The sequence below is a fragment of the Anomalospiza imberbis genome, chromosome Z (genome assembly GCF_031753505.1).
Source record: "Anomalospiza imberbis isolate Cuckoo-Finch-1a 21T00152 chromosome Z, ASM3175350v1, whole genome shotgun sequence".
NCBI lineage: Eukaryota > Metazoa > Chordata > Aves > Passeriformes > Viduidae > Anomalospiza > Anomalospiza imberbis.
In genome coordinates, this window is record NC_089721.1 from 39,173,937 (window position 1) to 39,201,133 (window position 27,197).

The 27,197-nt window shown below is 39.2% G+C and overlaps 1 protein-coding gene and 1 non-coding gene across 2 annotated transcripts in view; one reads left to right on the top strand and one right to left on the bottom strand.

Annotated features, from left to right (window-relative positions):
- Positions 1-17,430, top strand: part of EPB41L4A (erythrocyte membrane protein band 4.1 like 4A) — a 113,443-nt gene extending 96,013 nt beyond the window's left edge. Inside the window, exons 17-23 of the mRNA XM_068176295.1 lie at positions 1,719-1,796; positions 6,173-6,292; positions 11,647-11,694; positions 12,286-12,354; positions 13,202-13,312; positions 14,336-14,417; positions 15,489-17,430. Of these exons, the coding sequence (XP_068032396.1) occupies positions 1,719-1,796; positions 6,173-6,292; positions 11,647-11,694; positions 12,286-12,354; positions 13,202-13,312; positions 14,336-14,417; positions 15,489-15,617 (637 nt within the window). The 3' untranslated portion in view covers positions 15,618-17,430. The remainder of the gene's footprint in view (positions 1-1,718; positions 1,797-6,172; positions 6,293-11,646; positions 11,695-12,285; positions 12,355-13,201; positions 13,313-14,335; positions 14,418-15,488) is intronic.
- Positions 17,431-23,078: 5,648 nt separating this feature from the next.
- Positions 23,079-23,206, bottom strand: LOC137465543 (small nucleolar RNA SNORA13). Its single transcript, XR_010994685.1, has one exon. It is a non-coding gene; the product is annotated as a small nucleolar RNA SNORA13 (small nucleolar RNA).
- Between the last annotated feature and the right edge of the window lie 3,991 nt (positions 23,207-27,197).

Sequence of the window (27,197 nt, forward strand, 5' to 3'; positions counted from 1 at the left end):
ATTCCAATTCCTAGACTTTAGCTGTCCTATTATTCTAAGGCATTTTTGTTTAAGTGGGATCTATTTGAGCTAATGATTTCCTAATTTAGAAGAGAGGGGAGAACAGACTCCATAGACCAGAGAATTTAAAGACTCAGCAATTTGTTGGAGGCAACCATAATTCACTGGTATTATAGAGAATTTCATGAGGCTCTCAGGTGTGTCAGAATGACATCTGTAACAGTGTCCTGGTTATTTAGTGCTAGTTGTGTGGAAAGCAGAGTGGTGGCCAGATAGAACAGCTCCATGCTGCATCTGTGCTGTTCCCCGGGAACAATCTTCTCTCATCCTGTTTGGGCTCTTCTTCCTAAACCATTAGAACATACAGTGAGCTAGTCAGGAACTTCCTACATTGTCATTAAATGTTTCCCTTTACCTGTTACTTGCGCCTAAGGAACTGCTTTCTCTCCTTGGCTTGTTTGAGATGTAGTTTAACAAATCTGTCCTCTTACAATTATCAGCTATCAAAGAGCAAAAGAAAAATCAGGAGGCATAAGAAAATATGTATCCCCTTATAGCTCCTATTTCATGGCCTCAGAAGAAAGATTCTATTTTCCATTGCAGCAAAACCATCACCGATTCCAATTCCAGACAGCCTAAATCCTTGTAGACTAGCTCCTGTTAATATCAGTCAGCTTTCCTCATTAATTAGCTGGGCTGTCAGTATAGCAGAGAAACACGTCTGTCTTTCGGGGCATTCATGGAATCACAGAAATGTTCAGGTTGGGAAGGACCTTTTTCTGATCATCAAATAAAACCATTCCAAGACCATCCTCACAATAAAGAATGAATGATCCAAACCAGATTTTAATGAGAGTGCCAGTCTTCAGAATCTAGCCAGTGGTAGAGTGGCAGACTCCTGGATTCTAGGACCAAAGCCCTGACAGCTGGTCTGTGTGCTCCGAAATGCAATCACGGATTTAAGGGTTTCGGGTAGTAGAGAGGAGTTTGTCTGTAGGTAGTGCAGCCTTCTTTTTTTTCCATAAAGAGCAGCAGAATCCTAGTGCTACTGGTGTTTCTTCCAGGCTGCCTGACATTCCCTTCCGGCAAGCTGGGTTGAGCTGATTTTCCTAGACTTTAGCTGTCCTGTTCTTCTAACACATTTTTATTTCAGTGGGAGATATTTGAACTAAAGATTTTCTAATTTAGGAGGTAGAGGAGAACAGATTCCATAGACTGAGGGTGTAGGAACTTACAGGATGGAAGTTGAGGGGAATAGAATATTATATGAGCATTTTGTTTTGCTTGCAAACCCAGAATTCTGTATCATTTCTGTTGAGTGTACCAGAATGTGCAAGAAGAAGAGAGCCATGCAGATTAGAGATGAAACATTTCACACCTCCAAGAAATAAATTGATGTGGCATATGCAAAAAGAATGATGAAGAATGCTGATAAAATGATACAAATTAAAAAAAAAAAGAAACAGTGAAATTATTCAAAATTAAAATAGCACTCACCTGATACTACACTCTGGATGTACTTCTTTTGAAGCAGTGCTTCCCAATCAATTATTAAGAAAAAGATAATATGACTTGCAGGTGTAGACAAGCACTCCAGAGTCTTTTAATTCTGATTTTCTGAGTAATGTCTTTACAGTGTTGTTCGTTCCTCATTTAGCACTGCAATAATTTTGGTATTAGATAAATTCATCCTGAGATGTTGCTTTTCTCTTCTCCAGGTCACGGTCCCGTTGTAACACCAGCAGTGGCAGTGAATCCGAAAATTCCAACAGAGAGCATCGGAAGAAGAGAAACAGGTGACAATATATTAAATATTTTTGATGGGGAAACATGAAACAGACAAATGGAGATGGACTTTTCTCAGATAAACCTAGTAAGAAGGGATCTAACATATTTTATTTATATAGAGTCCTCCTGAGGCAACCAAGGTGTACTGCCAGGTACCCTTTTCTGAATAAGAAGAGCAGTAATTACCAGAAAACATCATCACAGTTGTATGCAATGAATGCCTGCCCTCCTGTTGCTTGGGAAGAGATCAGTAATGAACCCCAAGATCAAGTACAGGCCACACTTACAAAAGACTTGCAGTATAAATGCAAATAAAGTGGATAATATCTTGATAGTGATAGTCTCAGCATACACTTTTACCTCACAAATTCAAGTGCAGATTTTTTCAAGCAGAAAATAAGCTGTTGGGAAGTAAAAATATTTTTAGTGGATATGAATCTCAGTGTTGTTTTTAAATTAATGTATTTAATTGTACAAAGATTTTGTTTTCCAAAATGTCAGGTGTGGGCCCAAAATGTATATAGCATCAATGTCCAAAATGTGTATAGCATCAAGTTTTAAAAGGACAGCAATAGTTCATATCAAGTGATGCTAACAAGTCCTGTATTATACATTCTATTTTTCTTGTTGCTGGTATGAAAAAGATGGCATAACTACTGATTTCTTATAAATTCCTTTCAAAGCTGTGTATTTTATGTTGCACTGGAGATCACAACATCCTGGAGGTATTTCTGAAAATATACTTTTTAAAAGTACGTAGAATTTCCTGATATTACATAAACACAGTGCAAGAGAAATGTAAACAGACAAAAGAGGAACTGTTTTAAGGCAAAGTTTCTAAGTTACTGTCTGCATGAGCTGCCATCATTTCTTCATGTCTTATATTCAGTGATAAATGATTTCCAGATCTCTGGAAGCTCTGAGAAATAATTGCATGCTAGATAGTGCAGCAGGAATATGCAGTATAATTACATTTTCAGCATGACTTGCAGTAGTTAAAGAAATGTTAAAAAATCATTGTGACACTCATATGGGGTGGCATAAAGCACATCTGGGACGTGGGATTTCTTTGAAGCTTACCTAAATTATAGCACAGTCTTGTAGTGTACTTGGCTAACAATAATCTACTGTGCATGGAAGGTTTGTTTTTCAGCTGAAGTTTAAATGACATGCTGAATGTAGTTTCAGTGATCAGCAGTAAATGGTATTTTGTATCCCTTTCTCCTAGAACACTCTTGCCAGGTTTTTTTCCTCTTGTGAAACTCCTTGTGCAGGGAACTCCACAAGCAAGTGAAAGAAATTAGAGACTGACCACAAGAATGTTTTTAAGAACTCCTGGCAATATAAACACTGAATTGTAAGAAGGATTAAGTACTGCTTAAATTTTTTTGAAGAATGAAAGGACCTTTACCCACACTTCCTCACTTCATGGAAAAAAAAAAAAAAAATTAAAAAAATTTTTTTTGGTTGTTTCTAAGTTTTTCACATTTTCAGAAATGGAAGATACAACAAAAATGTTAATGTTTCAGCATCTCTTGTTCTTAGGTGATCACTTGAAATCTGACCAGAAAAAAAATCATTATCAGTGTTAGATTAAACAAGTACCAAATGAGTTGGAAGTCTAAGACTTGTTCCTTGTGAGGAGGTGCAGGAAAACTACCAGTCATAATGAATTTCTGCATTTGTTAGCATCCATAGCAGGAACATAACAAGCTGGAATGTCAGAGGCTCTGAGCAGCTTTCCTGTTTTCAGAGATGAGCTAGCCCTAGCAGGTTAAATAGGACATTATAATGAGGCTTGCAATTGCTGTTGCTGAAGTTTCTGCTGTTGCATAAACTATTACAATTTATTTCCCAGTACAATAATCAGGTCCCTGACACAAGCAGAAACAAAATTGTTTTATTTTATTGGAATAAAATGAGTGAATATTCACATTAACCAAAGAAGTCTGCTTCTGATCATAGTAGAGTAGAATATATTGTTCACATGACAAGAGATCACTGTGAACTATTTGCCAGAAGAAAACAAATTATCAGAGAGAACCAGAAATGTGGATGAGAAGGTAGAAAACTAGAAAAATCTTGGGGAAAATCTTTTTACCTAATCTCAATCTTTGAGGTTTCCCTCCATTATATAAATGTTTTCTCCTAAGCAGATGTTCATATGAAAGTGAAGAAGAACCTGTGATGAGCATATTTCAATCGGAAGAATTGCATTTGCATTTTCAATCCTGTGGTCAAAATTTATTGTGTAGATAAAAATATATAAAAGGACCAGACAGTGTGTACTGGAGCATGCTTTCCTTCTGCACTTAGAATATACATCTGATTAGAATCAGAGAGTGACTGAATGGTTGAGGCTGGCAGGGATCTCTGGGTGTCATCTGGTGCAACCACTGCTCCAGCAGGGCCACCAAGAGCTGGTAGTGCAGGATCACTCCCATACAGCTTTTCAGTATCTACAAGGATGGAGACACTGCCACCTCTCTGGGCAACCTGTGCCAGTGCTCAGTGAAAAGTTTGAAACAAAAACTGTAATGGGCTTTCAGTACAAGGGCAACAGTTTTTATTCAAAAGTACCTTTAAATACAAATTTAGGATTTGAACTAAACTTCTTTCAGCATTATGTTTGTCATTTCTGTCTCAAAAAACCTAAAAAATTTGCTCCAAAATTATTAGAATTTGAGCATTGCATTCAAATAATGAATTTCATGTAGAGATTGTGGTACCTTGGTGAACTTTTACTTTGTTAAATGTGAGCATACTATCTTTCTTTGCAGCTGCAAAATATATGTTTTGTTTCTTCATGTCTCCATCTTGTAGAGTTCTGCCATGGTGCAACAGTACTTACTGCACTGACACTACTTGTTTTAATAGCTGTGATGCTAACTTTATATATTTAGATTTTCAGTACTCTTGTGCAAGTGACTGCTGTGTGTGGGAGGCAGTTGGTGGTGTCTATACCATATGAGATGATTGCTGTTTGTACAAATTGGATTATTTGGGATGAAAATCACAACTCATTACTTGTTGCTGTGTGAGTCTTTCTACTAAATCCTTAGATAGAACTTTACGTTAATACCTGTCAGCAGATTACAGATTTAAAAAGATTTGCTCAGAAATCAAAACCTGAGTTTGCAGTCTTCTCCAGATGCTTCATACCATTAGTAGAGTTGTGGCTGTTTACAGTAGTTGGGGATTGAGCTCAAAATTCATTATGCATGTGAGAGAGATCTGATTAAAGGAAAAGCAGAAGCCTGTGTAGCTGGTTTAGCCTGATACAGTTCAAAACTCAAAGAGAAAAGTACATCTGAAGTGAGGAGCAACAACAACATACTTTGCATTGCCTACTTCTCCAGTATAATCCCTTTATCTCTGTTGGCTTCTTTGTTTGTTGTACCTGTCAGTCTTCCCTCTGGCTTCTCCAGTATCCCAGTCATACCATCCGATCAGACAATCCACGCTTAGGTGGTATTTTCCAGAGATGTTTTGAAATCCCTGCTGAATTTTAAATTCACTGCTGTGACCAAGCATATCCATTTGCTCCACCACCTTAGCATTTCATCCCAAAAGTCATATGTGCAACCTCAAAACTGTGGGAAGCATCTGTGGAACTTTAGTCAAGCACTGCCTGGCTGCCTAGAGGGCTGTGGCATTGTGGAATTAGTGCAGCCTGCTAACAAATGTGCTGAGCTGACAGAATTTGATATTTGGCGCAATCTGTAATGTATTTCATTAATGAATTAACTGATTTTAAAGAAACCAAATAAAAAGGGAAGAAATAAAAAGCACAGCATGTCATTTAGATCCACACAAGCCATGACAGGGATCAAAGCCTCAGGGGATGGTGCAGAAGGAGTGCCATGGAGATCTGCATGCATCCTGAGCTTTGTTGCAGGTTGGGATGAAAGAATGATTCTTCTGAGTGGGGACTCACCAAGCAGATTTTTCCCTGGATCCTCGGAAGGTGCATGCTGCAGTAAAGTGCTTCTGAAAGTTGTAATAGTAGAACCTTGTAGCATGATGTGGGTCTCCCATTTGGTGGAGATGAGGTAGAGTGGAATGTGTAAACAGGGAAAAAATTCCAGATGTTTGGCTTGGACTGGGAAGAAGAATGCAAGTTGTGGGTCTGTCCTTAAAGGCATGGATTATTAAATTTTGGGCTCCTACTGTTTCTAAATAACAAAACAGCGAGTTTTCTTTTATATAGTTTTTACACTTTAAAGCAGTTTGGGAGCATTAGTTAAAATTTAGCAAGATGAAAGGTTAAGTACAACATTGCAGAAGCTGGAGTTTTTGGGGGGTGGGAGTGGAAATACCCCATTGCTTCTCAGAGCGTCCTGCACTCAGAGCCCTCAGCAAACTCTTGGTATCTCCTTCGCAGATTGCGGCAGGAGAATGATATGGTTGACTCGGCTCCTCAGTGGGAAGCTGTGCTGCGGCGGCAGAAGGGGAAAACCCAGGCAGATCCAAACTACCGGCGATCCAAGCACAGATCTCGATCGTATGTAACCCTTGCACCCTTTGATGTGTAAATTAAGGCTGTTTAATCGTGTTAAAGAGCAGGAGGAATATCTCCATTGTTGTGGTGGCCCTCAGCTGCTGAGGAGCAGAGATTTTCATGTGGCATACTCCCACATTAGAAGATTTGTCTTTGTGGTCAAATTGCCTTTGTTTAGTGATTTGAATTTTAAGGCACAAATAATGCAGTGAGGGCTTTGTAACAAAGCTGCTGAGAAACTGTCCATCACTTGGGAATAAGTCCTGGATGGTTCTGTGGCTCACTGAACATTAGTTCTGTAATGAGTACAGTGATTCCTCTTTTCTGGGCAGCATGTCTGTGGAAGCATTGAGATTTTACTTGATAGCTGCAAACATTTTTATGGAATACATGCACACCTGTTTAATCATATAATATCTGCAGTGGTGTTCCAGACAAAAGCAGCTGTTCTTGTTTCCATGTCATATTACCCCTGACAAGCAGCAGTCAGTGGTATATTGCATCCCAATGTCAAGATTTCCATGATGGAGCCGTAATGCCAGGCACTGCTGTTCCTGCTTACAGCCTATTCTGACATGGTGAAGTCATCAGCTTTTGAAATTAATTTTCTCAAGCTAATGAAAATGTTGGTTTCCTTTAATTTATATTTTCCTTCTAAAATTGCCTGGTTTTGGGGCATAGACACACTGTTTGGTATCACTGAAATCATAGTCAGCATTGAAGTTTCCAGCATTAAAATCCACTTGAGTTCTATTTTCAGTTGCCCATATTGATAGAACTCATTGCTGTCTCCAGTTTTATAGTGCAGAGTTTTATTTCTTTATGAGGAACAGAATTTACCTTTAAAGGTCCAAATACTGGAATTTCTTCTTTAACAGGCTTTGTACAGACTTGTTCACTTTTAGCTGCACAAAAGTCATGTGTTATTAGGTGTAATTGTACAATGATATATTACTAAACGTCAGGAATATTAAAGCTTATTTGTATGGAATCCAGCGAATACAGTTGATTAAATTTGATTTTGGTTTATTATATACAGAAAGTGCTGTAAACTAGGAAATATACTCAGTTAATAATGGTTAAATTACTTTTGTAGCCAACTTTTCTTTTTTCCCCACAGGCCAGGTAAATCTCATTGTTTGGACAGCACGGGTTCCCTCTTGTGGCTAACTTAACTTAAGGAAATGGCTTTGATTTTCCAGCACAGTGACATTTGGAGTTATATTTCATTTAAACTACTTTTAGCAAAAACACATAGATATTAAGCATCTAACTTAGAAAGCAAAGGTCCTAGAGGAACTAAAGAAATGAGGAAGTCCTGAAGATTTTGGAAGGTTTCTCATTTCCTTTTGCTATTCCTTTATATCACACTCTCCAGTTAAAAAAGCCCCACAAAACCAAACAAACTGACAATGAAATAAGCCCAAATTAATTTTTGAAAATAAATTAGTAAAAGGCATTTAACTGTTAACATGTAGTACATTATAAGAGAGTGTATTTAATTTAGTTTGGCTCAGCTGTTTGTTTACTTGACTGGATACAGTTCAGAAGAAAAGGAAACATAATTCCATAGATTATGGTTGTTTTGGTTTTAAATGATGTCAAATGGTCATTTCAACTTGCCCATTCAAAAACTGATAAAAACCCTTAAATTTAGTAGAAAAGGTAATTCTTTCACAGTAAGTCCATTATTGCATTTGTAACTAGAGCTTCCCTTTGGATATGTGAAGTAGTGTCTGAAATGTTTGTTACTGTGCCTGGCACAGTCCATTTCATTTGCTTGATAATGAGTAATATCAATCATTTGTGGTGGCAAGGTGGTGTCTCCTTGGTCTTGGGAATAAAAGTATTTGACAGGAATTTAACCTTTCTTTCTCCTCGAGGAATAAAGAAATGCAGAGAGCTCCCAGTTCTAGTTCCACAGGGTTTGTTTTCAAGAGTTCATGTAAAACATCCGTGTAGCCAAAGGGCTTTTTCTAATTAAGAATGGCCATAAAATTCCATGGCTATTTAAATTTACCATTTGTGACTCAAACTGAAATATTAATAAGGGTGCAGATGCAGGCACAAAAATTAATGTAGACCTTATTAATGTGTAGAGCTGTTCCAGCTTGTGCAAATGAAATAAATAAACAAAAACCCCCTTCCATGAGATTCATCACTTACTGGAAGTCCCATTAGGTTTCTTGTGCATTAGAGAAATTGATTAGCATGCAAATTGTCCAGAAGGTATTGATTCAGATACTGAGATTGGACAGTCTGAGTCCTATATATCAAACCAGTGAGTTCTAAAAAAATTCACAGTAAAAAGATGAAAACAAAGTAAAAGGGGGATTATGATCTGGCTTTAAAGATTTAACAGAAGAATTGCTTTGTTGTGGGCTCTTAAGAACCATACAAACATCAATATCCTATGCAGTATATGCAATACCTACATTTCATCTTACATTTCACTTTTCTTTTTGTAAGCTTTCTGTTGTTTTGCTTTCAAAGGAAGGGGAACAGGCCTTTGGAAAGAAAATGCCTTAATTAAGTTACTTTATCTGCATCATATTTCTTTATATTCTTTGGTGGTGAGCTAACCTGAATAAATGCTGTAAGGTTATCCCAGTATGGTAACACTTCTTAAACAGATGGAAAATAACTAGTTGCAGGATGTGAAGTCTAAGAGAAGTTTGCTCTGAGGATTCATTGTATTTAGCCCTTTTGTCTTTTTTTTTTTTTCCATGAGATGCCATACTGCTAAATTGGTATTGTACAGCAAAGTCTTTATTATTAGTGTAATTCCAGGGATGGAAAGAAGGAAAATGGCAGGGATCACAGAGCATAATACCTGGAGCTGGTCACAGAAAGCAGGAGGCACAGTTCCCAGAAAGTGGAGAAATGAAGATGTCTTCTTATTTAGCCACTCTTTTTCCATGCTGCCTCACAAATTAGTATTTCTTACTGTCAGTGGGGCTTCGCACGATGCTTTGTGATACTTGAAACTTAAGGCCAGGTCCTGAACCACCGTATTTCCAAGAATAAGTAAAAGCCACGAGCTGATCAAATGGATCAGTGGTGCGTACAATACCCTGCTTTGTGCGGGTCCTGGCTTAGGGAGCGACCTTGGGGCTTTGCTTACCCGGGCAAACTAGGGCTTGTAAGCATGACAAAGCCTCCCTGGAGAAGCTGGCATTTTCCAGGGAGCTTTCACATCCCCCATTGTCTGATTATTCAGCCTCAGAAGAGGATGCCTATCTTTCCACCCCCAGGGTGATCACAGGGTTTGCAGCTGCTATTTTGTAAGCAGGAAGCTACATGGGGGCAGACAGTTCAAAACTGAGGGGTGAGAAAGGCTGTTAAATGCCACTGCATTTACTGCATCAGAGAGTTAAAAGTAGTGTGGACAGATGTAATAAAGAGAAGTAAATGCAAGAGGGGTGAAGGAGTATTAGGAGTACTGTATTTAGCCTTTTTATTTTTTTTTTCTTTTTTTTACCATGGAATGTCATACTGCTAAATTGGTATTGTACAGCAAAGTCTTTATTACTAGTGTAATTGCAGGGATGGAAAAAGGGAAAATGGCAGAGATCACAGAGCAAAATATCTGGAGCTGGTATTGTACACAGAAAGCAGGAGGCACTGATAGAAGTGAAAATCAGAGAAAACTAAATGCATTATAATAAACAGAAACCAAAGAAATCTTAAAAAAAGCTCTGAACACAGACAACAAATGGACTGTAAACCACCCATGCTGTAGCTGTTGCCACCATGAGAACTTGAGGAGCTGGAAGGGACAACAGGATGGGAATCATCCTGCCTGGAAAGCCTTGGAGCCTGAGGTGGTTATGGATGAATTAATTTAACCCTACTAGGGAAACACAAATGCTAGGTTATTTTTTGCCCTTTGGTCTTTCTCTGATGCTTATAAACCAGTCAAGTAGTATCTCCTAGTATTTTTGTTCCTATAAAATCTAAAAAGTATCCCAAAATATTACCATCCCAAAACATTCTGCTTTACATCAGCTGTATAGTGTTTACTGCAATAGAGATGTCTCTGAACAGTATTTCTAGGCTGAAGTCTGGAAATAAGCCAAACATGGTAATGGTGAGAGCCCATTTAGACATGCAAAAATGCAGATCTCTGCTGTTCTCCTTGATCTGCATCTAAATTTGGATTATATCCCTCCTAAAGCATCTTTGAATATATTAGGCCTTTTTGTCTAAGAGAAAAAAAGATCAGGCTGTATGGTGTAAGACTTAATATTTGAGAAACTTTGGCGTGTTTATGTGTGCTGTATGTGTCTAAAAGTTGCATCCCTCACATCTTAGTGTGGAACAGTCTAGCTGTTGGCACTGAGCTTATATAACAACAAGGAAAAGAGATACCTGATCTCTCCATGCAAATGTAGTCCTTGCCACTGTCTAATATCTTTACTTAAGTCTGAATGGGTTTGGGTGAATTCCAGGTGCAGCTTAAACAACAGCGATGGTTTTGCACTTACCTTGCAATAGGAAAGGAAAAGAAAAGTAAAAATAAAGGGGTTATCGTTAGAAACATCCATTCTGTGATTTAGTAGAAAATGCTAAACATGCCCCTCAGGCTTGCTTTGCTGCTAGATATCTATGTCTGCCACAGGGAGATTACCATCTTTGGTAAGTTCTTTGCACGTGAATTAAATACTTGCTAAAATATTTAAGTCCATAAACAGGCACGGTTGCTGGTTTGATTAGTTTGTTGGTGGTTGTTTTTTTGTGGGTTTTTTTTCTGTTTGGTTTGGGGTTTTTTTGTGGTTTTTTTTTTTTTTTTTTAATTGGTCACCAAAAAGAAATAAATTGAGCAGAAACCCTTTTTGGAGATTACCAGAAAGAGAGAGACTGCACTGTAGTTGCAGTGGAGCCACAGGTCTTTACTGGCGTGCACTGGGAATGGCTGGGATTACTGATTTGTGGCCTGTGGCCTGTGGCTCCATCTGCCCACCAAGGGCTCTGTGGGCCACAGGACATTTCTGAGGGCCTTTTTCAGAAGTGTTATTCCAAAATGTGTTGTAATTGGAGGGATAAGTGTTGGCAGTGACTGGGCAGTGATTTGGCTTGGGGAATTCTGATGCTTATATTTTATGTACACTCTTGCTGAAAGCTGGTGGAACTGGAATTGTGATTGACAGCCTGTCATTCAAGAAATGACTTTTCAGTTGAAATAAAGTGATGAAGTTTAATGAATTTTCTGAGATAACAAACCTTAAAATTGAAATCGCTGGTGGATTATATTTATCATAGTTTATGTGCAGGGTCTGTGCTGTTAAAAGTTATTTGAACAGCGACATGTCAAGTGGTTTTCACAGCTGAGCCTTTGTTGTCTTTGTTATTTATAGGAGAAGCCCAGATGTACAAGCTAAAGAAGAACTGTGGAAACATATTCAGTAAGTATGGTCCTTGTAGGGTCTGAGATATGCTTGGTTTGCCTTTAATGTAGTTATTCAATTCCCTTCCACTGTGGCACTACACTGATTTAGTTTCAGTAAATTATGTGTATGTTAATGATCTTCTGTATATAGAATATACTGCAGGTCACTGAGTGCAATGAATAAAGATGACCATTGTATGCAAATTAATTATTAAAGAACAATACATAATTTTAGAGATTTATTCCTGTGTGGCTTCCAAAATGTCAATATTGACACTTTTAGTATGACACCCCATTACCACTTAGGAAGATAGTTAGGAATTCCAAAGCATATTCACTCTTTAGCACACATAATGTTCATGATATTGTGAAGCGACAAGATCAGATTTGCAGGGAGGTGAGAAGAAGGTGGAACAGGATGAGACACGCAGTTGAAGCAATCAAGGTGAAGTTACACTTATTTCAAAATAGGTGTCCTATTTTGATGTCAAGATAGCTTCAGGGCTGACAACAGCTTGTTTTGGTAAATCTTTTTAGCCCAATATAATAAAAATTTTTGCTCTTCACAGTTACTGTTGTATTTGTTACTTTTCCTGATCCTTTGTAGGAAGGAGCTTGTGGATCCATCTGGCCTATCTGAGGAGCAATTGAAAGAAATTCCATACACTAAAGTAGAGTGAGTTTATGTCAGAATTTTTTTTTTTTGGTGAATATAAAGGCCCACTTTTCTTACTTTACTGTGAACTCTGTCCTGCTGAAATAGGAATGGGTTTATATATAATCTATAAGCTCATATCTATTCCAAATACTCCTCTAGGATGGGTTGGGTGGGGATACTTAATAATCTTAAAATCAAATATTTTTCCTCTTCCAATCTCTCCTAATCTCTCCCACACACTCATCAACCTGTCTGTATGTTCTGTATGTCTCCCTATGCTAGACATGAAACTTTCTTATATTATAAACTACAGAACCAGAAAGAAGTGAATGCAAACAAGAAAAACAATTTTTTCTTAAACTACTTCTTTGTTTTAAATATTCCAGTCATCCAAGGCACTGTTTAATCTCTGCAACCCCTTCCCTGGCTTGTCATGGGCAGCTGCCAGGGCATAACTATTTCCTTAAGAACCAACATCCATTTCACTGCAATAATTAACCATTTGGGATCCCATGTGTCAAGCAGCTGAATGTGGCACAAATTGGATCCTGGGCTGCATTATCATGTACTTCCAAACACCACTAGGCAGAAAAGGCTGATGTTAAGGACATATAAATTAATACATTCTTTACTAAAATTCCATTCTCAAATATGGGCATGCCAGTTTGTGACCTCTGCTCTCTTAAAGCATTGAATTCCAAGTACAGTCCTCGAAAAAGAAGTATTAGCCCTTTAAATTCAGCCAGAAGCCATCTGTTACACTTTAGTATGAAATGGGAAGGCTCTCAGTTTGCAGCTGAATTTTTGTTTTGTGCTGAAGATCTGGTTTACCGACCCTCTGTTACGATTTCTGTGTCTCTCTCAGGACTCAAGGTGACCCCATCCGTATCCGGCACTCGCACTCCCCTCGCAGCTACCGGCAGTACCGGCGGTCCCAGTGCTCCGATGGGGAGAGATCTGTCCTGTCTGAAGTGAAGTATGTGAACATGGTTATTAGCACTGAACTAGTCTAGTGCAGCTCAGAAGTTAAGAGATCATGGTGGTAAGAAGCTGCATAAATGTGGCTGGGTGGTGGCACAGGGTTCAGGCAACCCCCTGAACAGTATGTCTTTAGAGCTAAACATGAATGAAAAAACTCTGAAACCAGTTATGGTCTGTTCTCAGCCACAGTGGTTTTCTTGATCCATTTGGAAGGAGGAAAAACTGAAAAGGCTGAAATAAACCTGTATTGGTCTTTAGTGGTAGGTCATAAAGTTGCTTAGGGGATGAGAATCCTTGAGTTGCTTTCCAGGTAACTTCATCCTTGATAGAGTTAACATGTTATCTGTGCTAGCTCTGCAATTTGTTTCATGGTAACTCTGGTAAAACCCCCTTCATGAATTGGTGGATCAGTCTTTCCTAGAAGACTGAGGAGTACTTAAGAATGGAAAAGCAACAGCCCCATTCTAGGTTGCAGCAAGGCCATAAAAATATGAACAACAGCCCCCACCTGAAAGGCTAGTTTCAGCTGGATGGCACCCTGAAGGAGGTGTGGCACACCCATGTTTTCATGTGAGACTTGTCTTTGCCATGAGAGTGGCTGGGCTATGGCAGAGGTTGCCCAAAGAAGCTGTGGCTACCCAATCCCTAGAAGTGTCCAAGGCCAGGTTGGATGGAGCTCTGAGCAACCTGAGATAGCGGAAGGTGTCCCTGCCCACGACAAGAAGTGGAACTGGATGATCTTTATGGTCCCTCCCAAACCAAACCATTCTATGATTCAATGATGTTGTATTAATTTGGGCTGCTTCCAAAGACCAGGAAAAGACAGGGATGGGATGGGATGGGCTATGCCGTGAAAGTGCCCACAGAGGATCAGCATGACAGCTGTCAGATATCCCAAGTCAGGTGATAAAAGCCTTTTAGATCTATAGAGAAGTCTGTCAGTTTCATTGTTATTACTCTGCACAGTTACAGTTTACCTCATTAAAGCAATTTACATTTTACGATATCATAATTCCAGTATCAAAACTGATCTGGTCCCTCCACTGCCTGTTACACGATCTTCAGATGGGAAAGTTCCCAGCATCCAGCTGACTCAACAGGTTAGTTATTGTACATCCTTTGCAATTTTCCTTTTTATTGGAGGGCTCTAGTGCTTTATTTAAGATATTCTTTGTTTTTCAGTGAAAAATAAAGATGAGATTTTTTTCAGCAGCAGTACGAATTGAATTTTTTTATTTTACTTACACTTTGTTTATATTCCAAAATACATGTAGTTCTTAGCATATGCCCCTGTGAACACTTGCTTCTGCTGCTGGAGAACTCTCCCAGTCTGATGTATTCCTAAGATGCATATCTACTTGTCACAGAAGGAAAACTGACTTTTACCACTTCTTGAATTATGCAGATGTGGTTGTGATGCCGTTGTAATCACACCATTTAATCATCTCTTTTAGAAGTTGTCTGAAGAGTTTTGTTGCTTGGGCTTGAAACAGTGCTTCTTTTCTTTTTCTTTCATTTTTTTCCCCCCACAAATACTGAATATTTTTTTAGGCTATTGACAACTAAAAAGGACAGAACTTGCCTTTTGTTAATCTAACATAATCCCTGTCTTTCATCATATACTACATTACCATATCTCTCAGTTTTATTGAGCACTGAATGTGAGAAACAAATTCTATTCAAAAGCACTCACAGGTCTTTTGTACAAACACAAAACAGGAGAACCAAAATATGGACAGGAGAATTCCAGACACCTAACTTACCATACCAGTAATGTTAAAATGTTCAGTGTCTACAAACACCTCTCTTTTCCCTCTGCCCCAGGCTCCCTCATGACAGTGGCCATTAACTCCTTGTGAGTGTTTGCTTGCTGCGTTTTGCTAAATATCAAAAAAATTATCATGGCATTTCCTGATAGGCAATAGCACAAAGAGGCAGCAGCTGGGAGGAGGCAAGAGGGGAGAAAAGTTCTGTTTGATCAAATAAATGTAGGGACTTTAATATTCCTGATGAGTGTGTGTGTGTGTATATATATATATATATATTTATTTATATATATATATAATATGAATTGCCATACCCATAGCCTAAGGATTTCATAACAAGTTAGCAAAATAGTGTTTAAATTCTGCTGTATCTTTTCAACAATGCATTTAATTTATTCTCTTCAGAGGCAGAATGGATCTAAGGACAACCTAATAGAAGAACCACCTCTGCTATCCACTAATAATGTTGATGGAAAACCCAACACTAAGATTCTAAAAACTGTACAGGTGTCACGCTTCAAGGTGGAGACTTGACTGATGAATTGAAGATGGTGAATGGATTTTGGTCTTTGGAAAGTAATAATTTTTTTACGTGTGCAAGGGAACGAACTGATGTCAACGTGGTGGTCTTTCCTTCAGGACATCTGGCAGTGCAGCCTGCTTGCTGGGAAGATCAGGCAATGGTTTTATCACCAACACCATTCTAGAGGTGTGACTGATTGAGGACAAGCTGCCTGACAGACAACCAAGCCAAAAGTTTTTGCAAAACTCAAAGATCAGCAGTTACATTTCCAAAAAATGAACAACAACAAAAAAATTGCTGCAACAAAACAGGCTTCATGGTCTGCTCTGTAACTCAATAGCCTTGTTCCAAGAAGCGACTGTTAACTGACATGATCAGGATCAGATTCTTCAAGATAAGTAAAACAGTCATATTTTTGGTCAATTGTGCAATACAGTGTGATATGGGGAAATTATCTTCACAATTTATATGGGGATCAACTTATGTTCTGAGACATAAGGACAGATAGCTCTTACAAGGGTTATTTTAACCTAGCACAATAACAGATGCTTGTGTTGTTGATACAAATTCTGACTCAACCCATTTTAGTTCAAAAACACTAGACTCTGTAACATGCTGTAGCAGTGCGTTCCAGAGGTAATACAGACTTACTTTGCTTTGGGCAGATTTAAGTGTTCTAAATTTTGAATGTCCTTTTGTGTAGAGGGACTATTTAAATGAACATTCTATACCACAGAAATACATTTACCAACTTGTAGTAAAGCACACTGGAAACGGGGGAATATAAATTGACCCACTGTGTTAAGACTGCTTAACAAGGCACTTCAGTGCTGGTTAAATGAAACTTGTGGAGTAGTATTTAAAACAGCTAGAAAATAGCTTTTTTTTTTTTAATCTAGATTAGCAAAATCTGTCTTAATATCTCATATAAAATAATCTGACACTTTTCTCTGAGCCATTTCTACTATGTTAAAATTACAAAGGCAGTATTTCAGGTATGAGAATTATAATTTTTTTCTATTGTCATGGTAGGAATACTAAGTTTTAGTGATGCTGCACTGAGTTTTAATGATAACGATTAATAGTAAGTTTTAATGATGATTGACTGGGTTATCTTCTAATACATATCTCAAGTGATGCCTGGCTTTCCTCTTGTTCAACCACTTCTTAAAAATATCTGAAAATCACTTCTCTGCCTCCCTTTTGTCCACAGTCAGCACATGGATGAACCTTCAGGTGTTGCTGACTTGCTAGGGAGCTGAGCAAAGTCTTTGTGTTGTGGAAGTAATTTGTAGCTAAGTGTAATCATTGAACTAAGTACTGAATTTGTCAAACAGCATCACAAACAGCTGTAGCAGCTCACGTGCCTTTCTACATCTATCCTCTCTACACTCAGTCCTCACAACCCAATGAGACTTGCAGTGATCCTGTGTCTTCCAGTCCAAATAGCACCAGGGAATTGCGTCCCTGTCTGAAAAGAACACTGCTTGAGAACTGGAGTTAGCATAAGGTGTTTAAGTTACACCTTACAAGAGGCATGGGATTACTAATACACATTTTAACTGACTAAACTGGTAAGCAAAATGTTGTACAATGTGTTTTATTTTTCACTTTATTTTTTGATTCTTCATTGTTTCATGATCTGAGGTTGTCAGGTGGATGTTACTAGCCAGGGTGGCAGCCATACAGTTTGTATATTCCTATCACAGTATGGAGTGGTCTCTGCGTTGGGAAGTGCTGCAGGGAAGACAGATTCACTTAACAAATACTTTTCTTTGGTCATTTACTTGGGACAGCTCTGCTTCTACAGTCTCAGTGAACAAATCTAAGGGAAGGAAAGAGCAAGAACCCTTCTGTATTAAAAATTCAGTTTTCATGGAAGTTCTTTAGAATTTTTTAAATTTCCTGTGGATTTAATTCTAGGACATTGTTTGGATTGGCTTAAAGTATTTGCTCAGCTTTTTAAGTTTGTTAAATGGTTTCATTGTCATTGCTCCTATTTAAAATGATCCTTTAGGATCTGTTTATAACCTTGTGTAGTATTGTCAAGAACAACAGTCAAAAAAAACCCCAAAAAACAAAACAAAAAAAAAAAAAAAAAAAAAACAAACAAAAAAAAACAAACAAACAAACAAAAAAACCCCACCAAAAACCAAACCAAACCAAAATGGAAAAAAAAAATCCAAACCCAAACCACAACAAAAAACTCTGACCAACCCCTAGGAAAAAAAACATCACTATGGCAAAATGGCTTAATGGAGAGCATCACAATCTTTTGGAAGATAACTGAAAAATGAGAAACTATACAAGAACTGGTTAGTGTCAGCAATGAAAGCCACTCCTTGTTCCTTTGAGAAGGTATTCCAGCTTGGAGCATTACACAAATGCTTATAGTTTGCTGCTTTCTAATTATTACCATTAGTTTGTTAGTTTGTTATCCTTACCCAGGCACAGGTAATTAGTATGTATCTACTACTGCAGGAGGATTTGTGTTATTTGAGAATTATCTGTACATAGTGTACCTATCTTGCCAGTCTTTAAATATTGATCAAGAAGGTTTATATCCAACCTCATGTTTTCCTGTATGCTTTCATCTTCCTGCAGGCCTTTTGTGTGTTATTGCTGGATACCATCAGCCAAGTGCATGGTATTTTACTTACTGCACTACATCAGAAAATAGCTTCTGTCTAGTCTAGTAGTGAAAGGTTTAAATTCTCTGGAGAGTTGTTTCGTAATCAAGCCAACCTTTTTGCATGTAGAAGAGAAGTTTATGGAGACAGCCCTAGATTTGAATCTCTCCCTGATGAGACTACGTAGGAAGCAGGTTTTTAGCAAGTCTGATGTTAGCCTGGGCCACTACAATCCAGTTCTGTGTCCACAAAAGACTAAAGATGTAATGACTCTATTACACGTTTTCCAAATGTTTTGCTGTGCCAAAACAAGGCAAAACTTGCAACAAGGATATCACTGTCAGAAAAGCAAATTTCTTTCATATATGTGATCTTCCTTTCGCTTCAAGCTTCTTTTCCTCAATCATTTGAGGAAAAGCACCTTCTTATGATATTTTTGTGAGAGATACACACAAGTGATCAATCACTGAAAACACTGTGTCACAGCTATGCCTTCCACACCTAAACTAGCTCTACATGTCTAAGTGAGCAGCCTCTTACACCTCTGAGCTACACCTTGCCCTCTCCACTGCTGCTACCCTTCCCCAGCTCTCCTGGGGCATTCACTGCCTAGAGGCAGTTGCATTTTCAGATCTGGAGTCTGGATGTCAGTCTAAAATACTTGTACGTCCTGATGAATCAGGCAAAAGACATGAGATGTGTAACAGTGTCAGGAAGCTTACTCTGGGGTTGAATGCCATATAGACCCCTGCTCACTTGGACAAAGGACTGGTATTTGAGGCATTCTCATCCTAGTTCTCCTGAATTGATCTCAGGCCAATGATTTTAACTGTGCCTCTGCCCTTACCTCTTCTGAGACTTCTGTAAGTGCTAAGCATTGGTAAGTTACAGAACTCTCACTAATTAGCAACAATTAAAACATATTTGTACAACCTTTTGCAAAACATGTATTTTATACAATAAAGAGGGCTTGCTAACCACAGCACAAAAGCACTGTTGTGTATCCTGTACTGGTTCCCTTGCTTAGTTGGCTGGTTTATTTCATTTGGAACTAGCCTCAACCTGCTATTTTCTACACTGCATCTCTTACCAGTATCACTAACTCTGCAACTTGTATTCCAACTAAGCTCATGATATTGATGATGTTTGTTTCAAAGTCATTACCATTTAAGTTGCCAAATTAATTCCCTTTATACAGGTGGATATTGAACTGAAGAGATAGCATGTTTTGGGAAGATTTGTTTAATTGAGAACTCCCTAGAAAGGTGTTTGAAGACAACATACATGAATATACCAATGTGATACATTTGTTCCATGTACATTAGGTATTCAAGAAGCAACTGTGTGCTTTATTTTAAAATGAGTTTGATAGATGGCTGTGTCAATACTTGTGTCCAGGTTATTTAAAAGTCAAGTAAAACTTGAATTTTTAGGGCATTGCCTGTGTGTCTCATTTACATTACACTAAGGAGCAAAGCCTTCAGAAATACAGATTCATTTGACACCACCATCTGGTAAAAACAGGTGTAGTACCAATTAAAATCCACTTGAGGATACAGCTTCTCCAGATTAAGTATTTTACCTTGTATCAGGAAGTTGTCAGTGTAAGCTTTTCATTTCCAGTGCACATCTATACCAGTTTCTTTTCTCACCTAAAAATCACCAGAGAGCAACAGCAGACTGTGTAAGCTGTCAAAGCAGACATAGATACAGAGCCAGCGTGGCAGACACTCTCTCCTTAATGTGTCTGTTTTTTTCCTGTATTTGTTTCCCTGAATAAGAGCTGTGGTATGTTGACCGTGGCTGGACACCAGGTGCCCACCAAGCTGCTCTATCACTCCCCTCCTTAACAGGATGAGCAAGGGAATTAGATGGAAAAAATCCTTTGGGTCAAGATAAAGGAGTTTAATAAAGCAGAAGCAAAAGCAAAAAAAACCCAAACTCCAAAAGATTTACTTTTCTACTTCCCAGGAACACACAGTCTCCACCCAGTTCCTGCAAAGTAGAGCTTCAGTACACACAGTAACCTGTTCCAGAATACAAATTCCTTATTGTTTCTCTTCAGATTTTATTGCTGAGCAGATTCTTATAGTCTGTTTTTTAAGGGTGCAATTCAGTTAACCAGTCGTACAAAATAAAATAAAGTTTAAGAAAGCTACTCCTTTTTGGTCTTACACTTCAAGAACAAAGGCTCATGAGCAGAACTCCTGAACAGATGGTATCTTCAGGGAATGTAATCCCTAATAAAAACCCTGAACTTTCAAGTACATCCCATAATTACAAGCTGGATCTCTAAAAAATAATTACTCTTGTCTAAATCTCCTTCTGGCTTGACAAACTAAAAATAACCTTACACTTAGAATTAGTAACATGCTTACATTCAGCAATGAAAAATCACACATTGCAAGATACACAATTTCAACATTTTTTCTTCTGATAAAACATGTTAAGTCTTCCTAGAAAAATAAACAGAAATCCCAACTATCTCAGGAGTATTTCACTCCAAGTTATGCTGAAGTACCACATGACATAGCTGTGAAGGTGGTAATAAACCAAGCTTGCCATTCTCCATGTTGGATAAAAACCTTTCCTGCTATTTTTAAAGCCAGGTTTGCGGAACTTCTACTTTTGCTCACTACAATACAAATCTCAGCCAACCCTATCTCCAAATACTACAGGAGACCACTGTTTAAGTCATCTCATCCCAACTCATTCCTAGGCTTTGTTTCATCCAAAGGGGTACATTGGTATCCCAACAATAAGACAAAGAAGTCCAAACTCTGAAACAGAAGCAATTGTTACTAAAGCTTGGAAAAGACAGAAATTCTGAGAAACACAAATATATTTTTTTTGTCTATATAAACATTTCCAGACACTGACACAATGTAGTTAAATGCACTTTGTCTTACTACACGGAGGCTTAATAGTCCATCTTTTAAACAGTTTTTTGTTTCTTAGGGGAGGAGTGTTTTAATAGACAGGCATTGCTCTCCGGCTGCTTCTAACAATTCTTCCTAAGGAAAAAAATAAACACACACTGTGAGACTGGACACATGTAGCAGACAGCTCTTTTCAGTAACATCCTCTAAATCCCCAACACTAGTACAAAATTATAAAAATGAGCTTCGCTTCATCCCATGGGCAAAAACGTAAAATTTGTCCATCTAACTTTTAAGAAGCCTGCCTGTTATAAAGGCCTTTTGCCCACCTAAGCGAGAATTCAGCTGGTAACTACAAGCTGGTGGCAGTAATAATGCTTTCTGGCTAGTGGAAATCAACAGAAATTTCTGCAGTACTAACTCATGCATATGACTCTGCATTAGAAAACACTCTGGGAACAGTAAGCCAATAATACACGATTTAATAATTTTATGTTGGAAAAACAAGTAGCAGCCCTGCAAACGTCCCCAGTGCCTGGGGTACAGAAGGTGTGGATGGATTTCACAGGCTCATTTCCTACCAGAAGCAGTGGTAAAGGATTCAGTGCATCTGTGTTGCTCAAGCAGATTTTAACATTGAGTTGATGAAACTTTCTGATTTTACTATTTTCAAGAGCATCATGGCCAACCTGAAGGATTTTCATCACTTCACTGAAGATTAGTTACATTTTCTCCTGAAAAAAAACCCAACCCAAACAAAAGCTACAGTGATGTAGTACTGGATCATTCTTACACCAGATTTCCAGCATTGTCCTAGAAGTTCCTGGCTTCAGAGACTTGGATTATTTGTCACACCCTTGGTTATGTAGTTTACACAAATCACAGCCTCATCAACAAAGAAAGACTTGATAGTGCATGCAATTTTTATTAATACCTTGTTTGTACTAATGAATTTTGGGCTGACTTGCACTACTCAGCTTTTCAATAGTGTTGGCTTTTCCAAGACTTTACAGTGAAGCAGTATCTGGCATATGAGATTCCAAGCTTTCCTTCATATTTTGCCAGTCTTTTTAACATTTTCAATCCTCGTGTTCTGAACTGCTCCACAATACCACACCCCTAAAAGCAAATGTGAGAAAGAATGTCCTTGTCTTGGCAGCCACACACTGATTTAACAGGCCACCCACACCAAATTTTTTATTTTAGAGCTTCCACTTTGCTCTTGTTGATAAGAATAGAGCCATCAGACTGATCTCACTCTCACTGTTTCCGTTCTAATTTCTGCTATGAAGTCATTGTGTCAGACCTCCTTCTTAGCAGAAAGCCTGCTTCATTGTAAGAGCAGGCTACAGGACAGAGTTGCACAAGGAATTATTGTTACTCACAGCTGTGCAATCAGCACTTGGTGGCTTCTTCCTACATGACCTTCTCACACCCAGAGGCTTTCACCACACAGGGCTATCTCTGGGAGATCCCAAACTTGCAGAAAAACACACTAGAAATCTGTAAGAAGCATTCCTAGCATTAAACATTCTGTCAGGAATCTGACAATATCAAAGTACACTTTACACTTTCAAAAGGGCATCAAGGAAAGCCCAGCAAAAGAGTAAACAACATATTATTCAATATTGAATAACAGAGCCACAAATCTACAAAAACAAAACACAATTCTTCCCCTTTAATAAGATTTTAATCTTTTCCATGCCTGAGTATTAAGCTGTAAATATCTTTTTACAACAGAAAAAGTAGAGGACACAGCTGGAAACCTGGAAAGTTATGTACTAATTACCTGCAGATGTAAAGGTCATGACAGACAGGAGAGCTAAACAATGCTATAATAAGCCATTATAATGTTAGTTTTTCCGCTTTCAGTAACTGTCAGATTCTACAGTTTAAAAGACTGAAGAATAAAATCTACTATGTAGCTACTCAACCACACTATTTCTACAGGTTGTTTGGGGTTTTTTGTGCTTGCAAAAACAGAGGAAGGTACATAACCAGCTCCCTAAACCAGTTTGAGCAACAATTCCTGTTTGCCTTTTTTGACACCACATCCATTCTGGACAGGAATGAACAGGCAACACAAAGGCCAAAACTTACGTGTGGGACCTCTTTACCTCTGCAAAATTAAACTTACAGCTTATGAAAAAGAGCAATTAATCAGTTGAAAAATATTTCAAAATTCACAATTAAGTAACATTTTATACGGAGCAAACATTTAATAAGAAAAGCTAAGAATACCATGCTCTTGGGACATCTTTTGTCATGTTGGTGCATGCTCCGGCCACTGACCAACTTCCATTGCTTTCATCTGAGGCAAAAAAAAAGGGAGAAGACTTACTTGGAAGAGTGACAGAGACACAAGAAGAGTACAAGGAGTCTAAAAAAGACGTACTCGAGGTAAGTGCCCGATTTCGAAGACAACAACCACAACCTCACACCACAGCTCCGGCTGCGGCCGCTCCGCTGCTCCCGGCGTGCCTCCCGCGGGGCGAAACAGCCCTCCCGGAACGGAGCGCGGCACGCCGTGCACCGCCTTCTCCTCTTCCCGCAGCGCAGCGGCCGCGTACTGGGTCTGCCGCAGACCAGAGGCTACAGATTCGGCCATCCATGCAGAAGGAATCCTGAGCAGGTGACACCGCCCCGGAAAGGCGACGAGGTGCGGACCGGCATCGGCTCTCCCCGCTGTGTCAGAGCGACGATGGAGGCGCCTCCGAGAGGGAGACAGCGTCGCATCCCTGTCTGCGCATGCGCAGTGCTTTGCACTGCGAGGCATGTGGGACCTGTGGAGGGGGAGTTGCGGGGGTTTCGTATTCCTTGTGGAAGCTCCCGATGTTCCCGGGGCCTTTGTGGGTGCTCCCTGTGATCCCTGTGCCTTCGCGGCGAGGACGCTGTGGCGGGCAAATTCCCGGGGCTCCCTTTGTCTTTACGGGGGGAGATCACTTAAACACCTCCATCCCGTGTACCGTGGTTGCGATGCCTTCAGGTTGAATTGTCTGTCCCCAGGCTGAATTCCCCATGCCTTTTGTAAACATAACCAGTGCCCTCAGATAACACACAGTAGAAGCTGCTTAATAAAGAAAAGGGATGTGTTGGAAGAATTGCGCAAGGTTACGTCACAGAAATACACACGCATTAGTTGGGCTGAGAATGTTTTCCTGTGTGAAAGCTGTGACCTTTTACCCTTTGGTGTGCTTTTTTGTGGAAACCTCCACTTTACTCCCTTGCAGAATAAGCAGTGTTTCTTTTCTAAACCTGGCTCTGTGTCTGTGTTCAGAGAGCCAAAATGGGCCACATCATCCCAGAAGTGTCCTGCCTTTTGCTCCGCCCGGGAGCACATGGAGAGAGGAACCAGCCTTGGTTCACACTGCAAGTTGCGACAGTCCTCAATATTTAAGGCTTGAACACTGGCAGAAGCTCAGCTCTGAGTGCACGGTTTCTACATTTCCTGACCTTGCGTTCACACATTTGCAATCCTGTCAGAAGGTGGAATCAGAACAGGCAGGTACACGAGGAGGATAAACTGGCACCATGTCTAGGGAAGAGCAGGATGAGGCTGGTGCCGGCTATATGGAAACCTGTACAGCTCTCCTACCTGCCTTGCTGTGGTGGATTAAGCTATCATCTAACAAAAATTCTACAATACTACTGATTCCCGCACTTACAAAAAAAACAATGTTCACAATTTTTTGTGGGTGAAACACAAGACATCAGGTGCAAGTTGGAATATCTGTGCAGTTTTTATCTGTGTGCCTGCTTCTTTGCTTGTGGAGTGGTCAGCGTTCTCTTGCTCTCGACAGGGTTTCACGTTCTTTGCTGGAATCCACCTTGCTCTGCTTCTTGGGGCTGCTGTGGTCTGCTTGCTTCTTTTGGCTCCTCCTTACCTGGGAATATCAGAGGAAGCACTTACACAGTGGCTGGAAGGCAGAGTTGCCAAGTCACTTCTGCAGAACAGCCTGGAGTGTGAGGCCTTAGCTAAATTACAGGAGATTATGAGAAGGCTGCTTAATGCTGAGGCAAAGAGACATGATTCATTGCAGCCAAGACAGTTAGGAGGAATAAAGATAAATAAAAGAAAATGTTAAGGGGCAAGCAGATGTCACCACTTAGAGCTTCTGCGAAAGTCTTCATAAAGAAATTAGCTTTTGCATCATTATGCTTAGACATGTCTAAGGGTATATTAGTGCTCTGTTTATAGCACAAACTAAAATAACATCAACATTAATTTTAAGCAGAATCACCTGTAATACCTTTGGCTTGTCATTTGAAATTCTGTTTTGCACATGAGGAAGATTGTCTTCGAGGTTGCCTCAAGCCAAACTTTATGCATGCATAAAGGTCAGCACTTTGAGTAAAGTGATACTTGTAATTCACAAGTAGTGGTCTTGGAGGGACATGGATGAGATTGTTGGTGACAGTAAAGCTATTAAATCAGAGTAGATCTGTTACTCTGTGTTGCTGATACAGTCAAGAGTTGATTTGCAGCTCAGGGACACTTGCCTGGACAGAAGTTTATGTCAAATATAACTGGGTTTTGATTATCTAAGTGAACAGTATAGTGAGGAAAAAGTTTTAAATGTCTGTGACATTTATTATTTATGCCTGGGTATATAGGAGAACTTGAATAGCTAAATGAGAAAATGTTCCATCTATAGAACACTAACTGACTGTATGAACGATGTAGTCACTTTGGGTGAACCCAGAAGTTGTTACAGAATCACGGAGTCACAGAATGGTCTGGGTTGGAAGGGACCTGCTAGTCCAAACTCCCTGCCTTTGGCAAGGCATCTTTCTCTAGACCAGGCTGCACAAAGCCACCCCACCAACTTGGCTTTGAAGACTTCCAGTAATGGGGACATCCACAGCTTCTCTGGGCAATCTGACTCTCTTCTCGGAATAAAGAATTTCTTCCTTATGTCCAATGTAAATTTCTCCTCTTTTAGTTTCAGACCATTTTTCATTGTTCTGTCACTACAGGCAAAGGTAAAAAGCCTGTCTATATCTTTCTTATAAGTTCCCTTTAGGTGTTGAAAGGCTACAGGCTTTAAGGTCTGCCTTGTAGCCTTCTCTTCTCCAGGCTGAGCAACACCAAGTCTTATGAACCCACCCCTCAAACCTGTTGGAGTCTCTCTGAAGAGAATCCCTCCTCTCATGCCTTTCAGTTTGGTGTCCTCTGTAAACTTGCTGAAGCAATCATATACCGTGATCATAAACAGGTTAGGGACATTGATCACACATCCTGTTTTTCCTTTCTTATTGAACAACTTTGAAGACAGTAAAAATATTCAGTGGCACTATTTACAAAAGACAGGTGATTATACTGCACAGCTGGATTTATTTACTTTTTCCAACGGATTCATTCAGTCCTATCAGGGTTAGAATTTTCTGGGAAGTGGCAACATAATTCAAATTGGAATGACTTAATGTGCCTCTCTTCCAGATGATCACAGTGAATTTGAATTCCTATTCTCTGAATCTTTGATAATTTTATTTGTTGTAAATATTTCTACAAAACCAAGACATGCTAGATTGAAAGCATAACTAACAATAATTCTTAGGTATCTAGTAGATAAAAACAACCTCTTCAGGTGGAAACGGTTACAACATTTAAATATGTGAGGGGGTTTAACAGAAGGTTAAAGTGTGAGTTCTCCTTTGCCAGGTCAGGACACTTCTGTCCCAGCAGTTGGCTTTGTTGTTCAGACTTTTTATTGTATATTTTTCATGGTTAGCAGTTGTGAATTATCTGCTCTGATACAAAGCCTTGTTGTAGCTTTGTGGCCTCTTATGTGGAATCCGAGTTAAATCACTCCAGTAGCATGCAGTAGTTGATGTATTCCAGTTTATAAACACAGCCACCGGGCACAAGAGGAGAACTTTGACCCTACAGTGATTAAGAAAGAAAAGCTGAACCTACCTAGTGAAAGGCGTAAGACACTCAGCCTTTTTGTCTTTGAAGTTAATGGTGAGATACTACTTTCTCTTTTGTTTCCTAAGCATGTGATCAATTATTTAATCACTGGCTTTATTACAGTGCCTATTGGCAATATTTTTAAGCCAAATTGTAAAAGGGCTAAAGAAT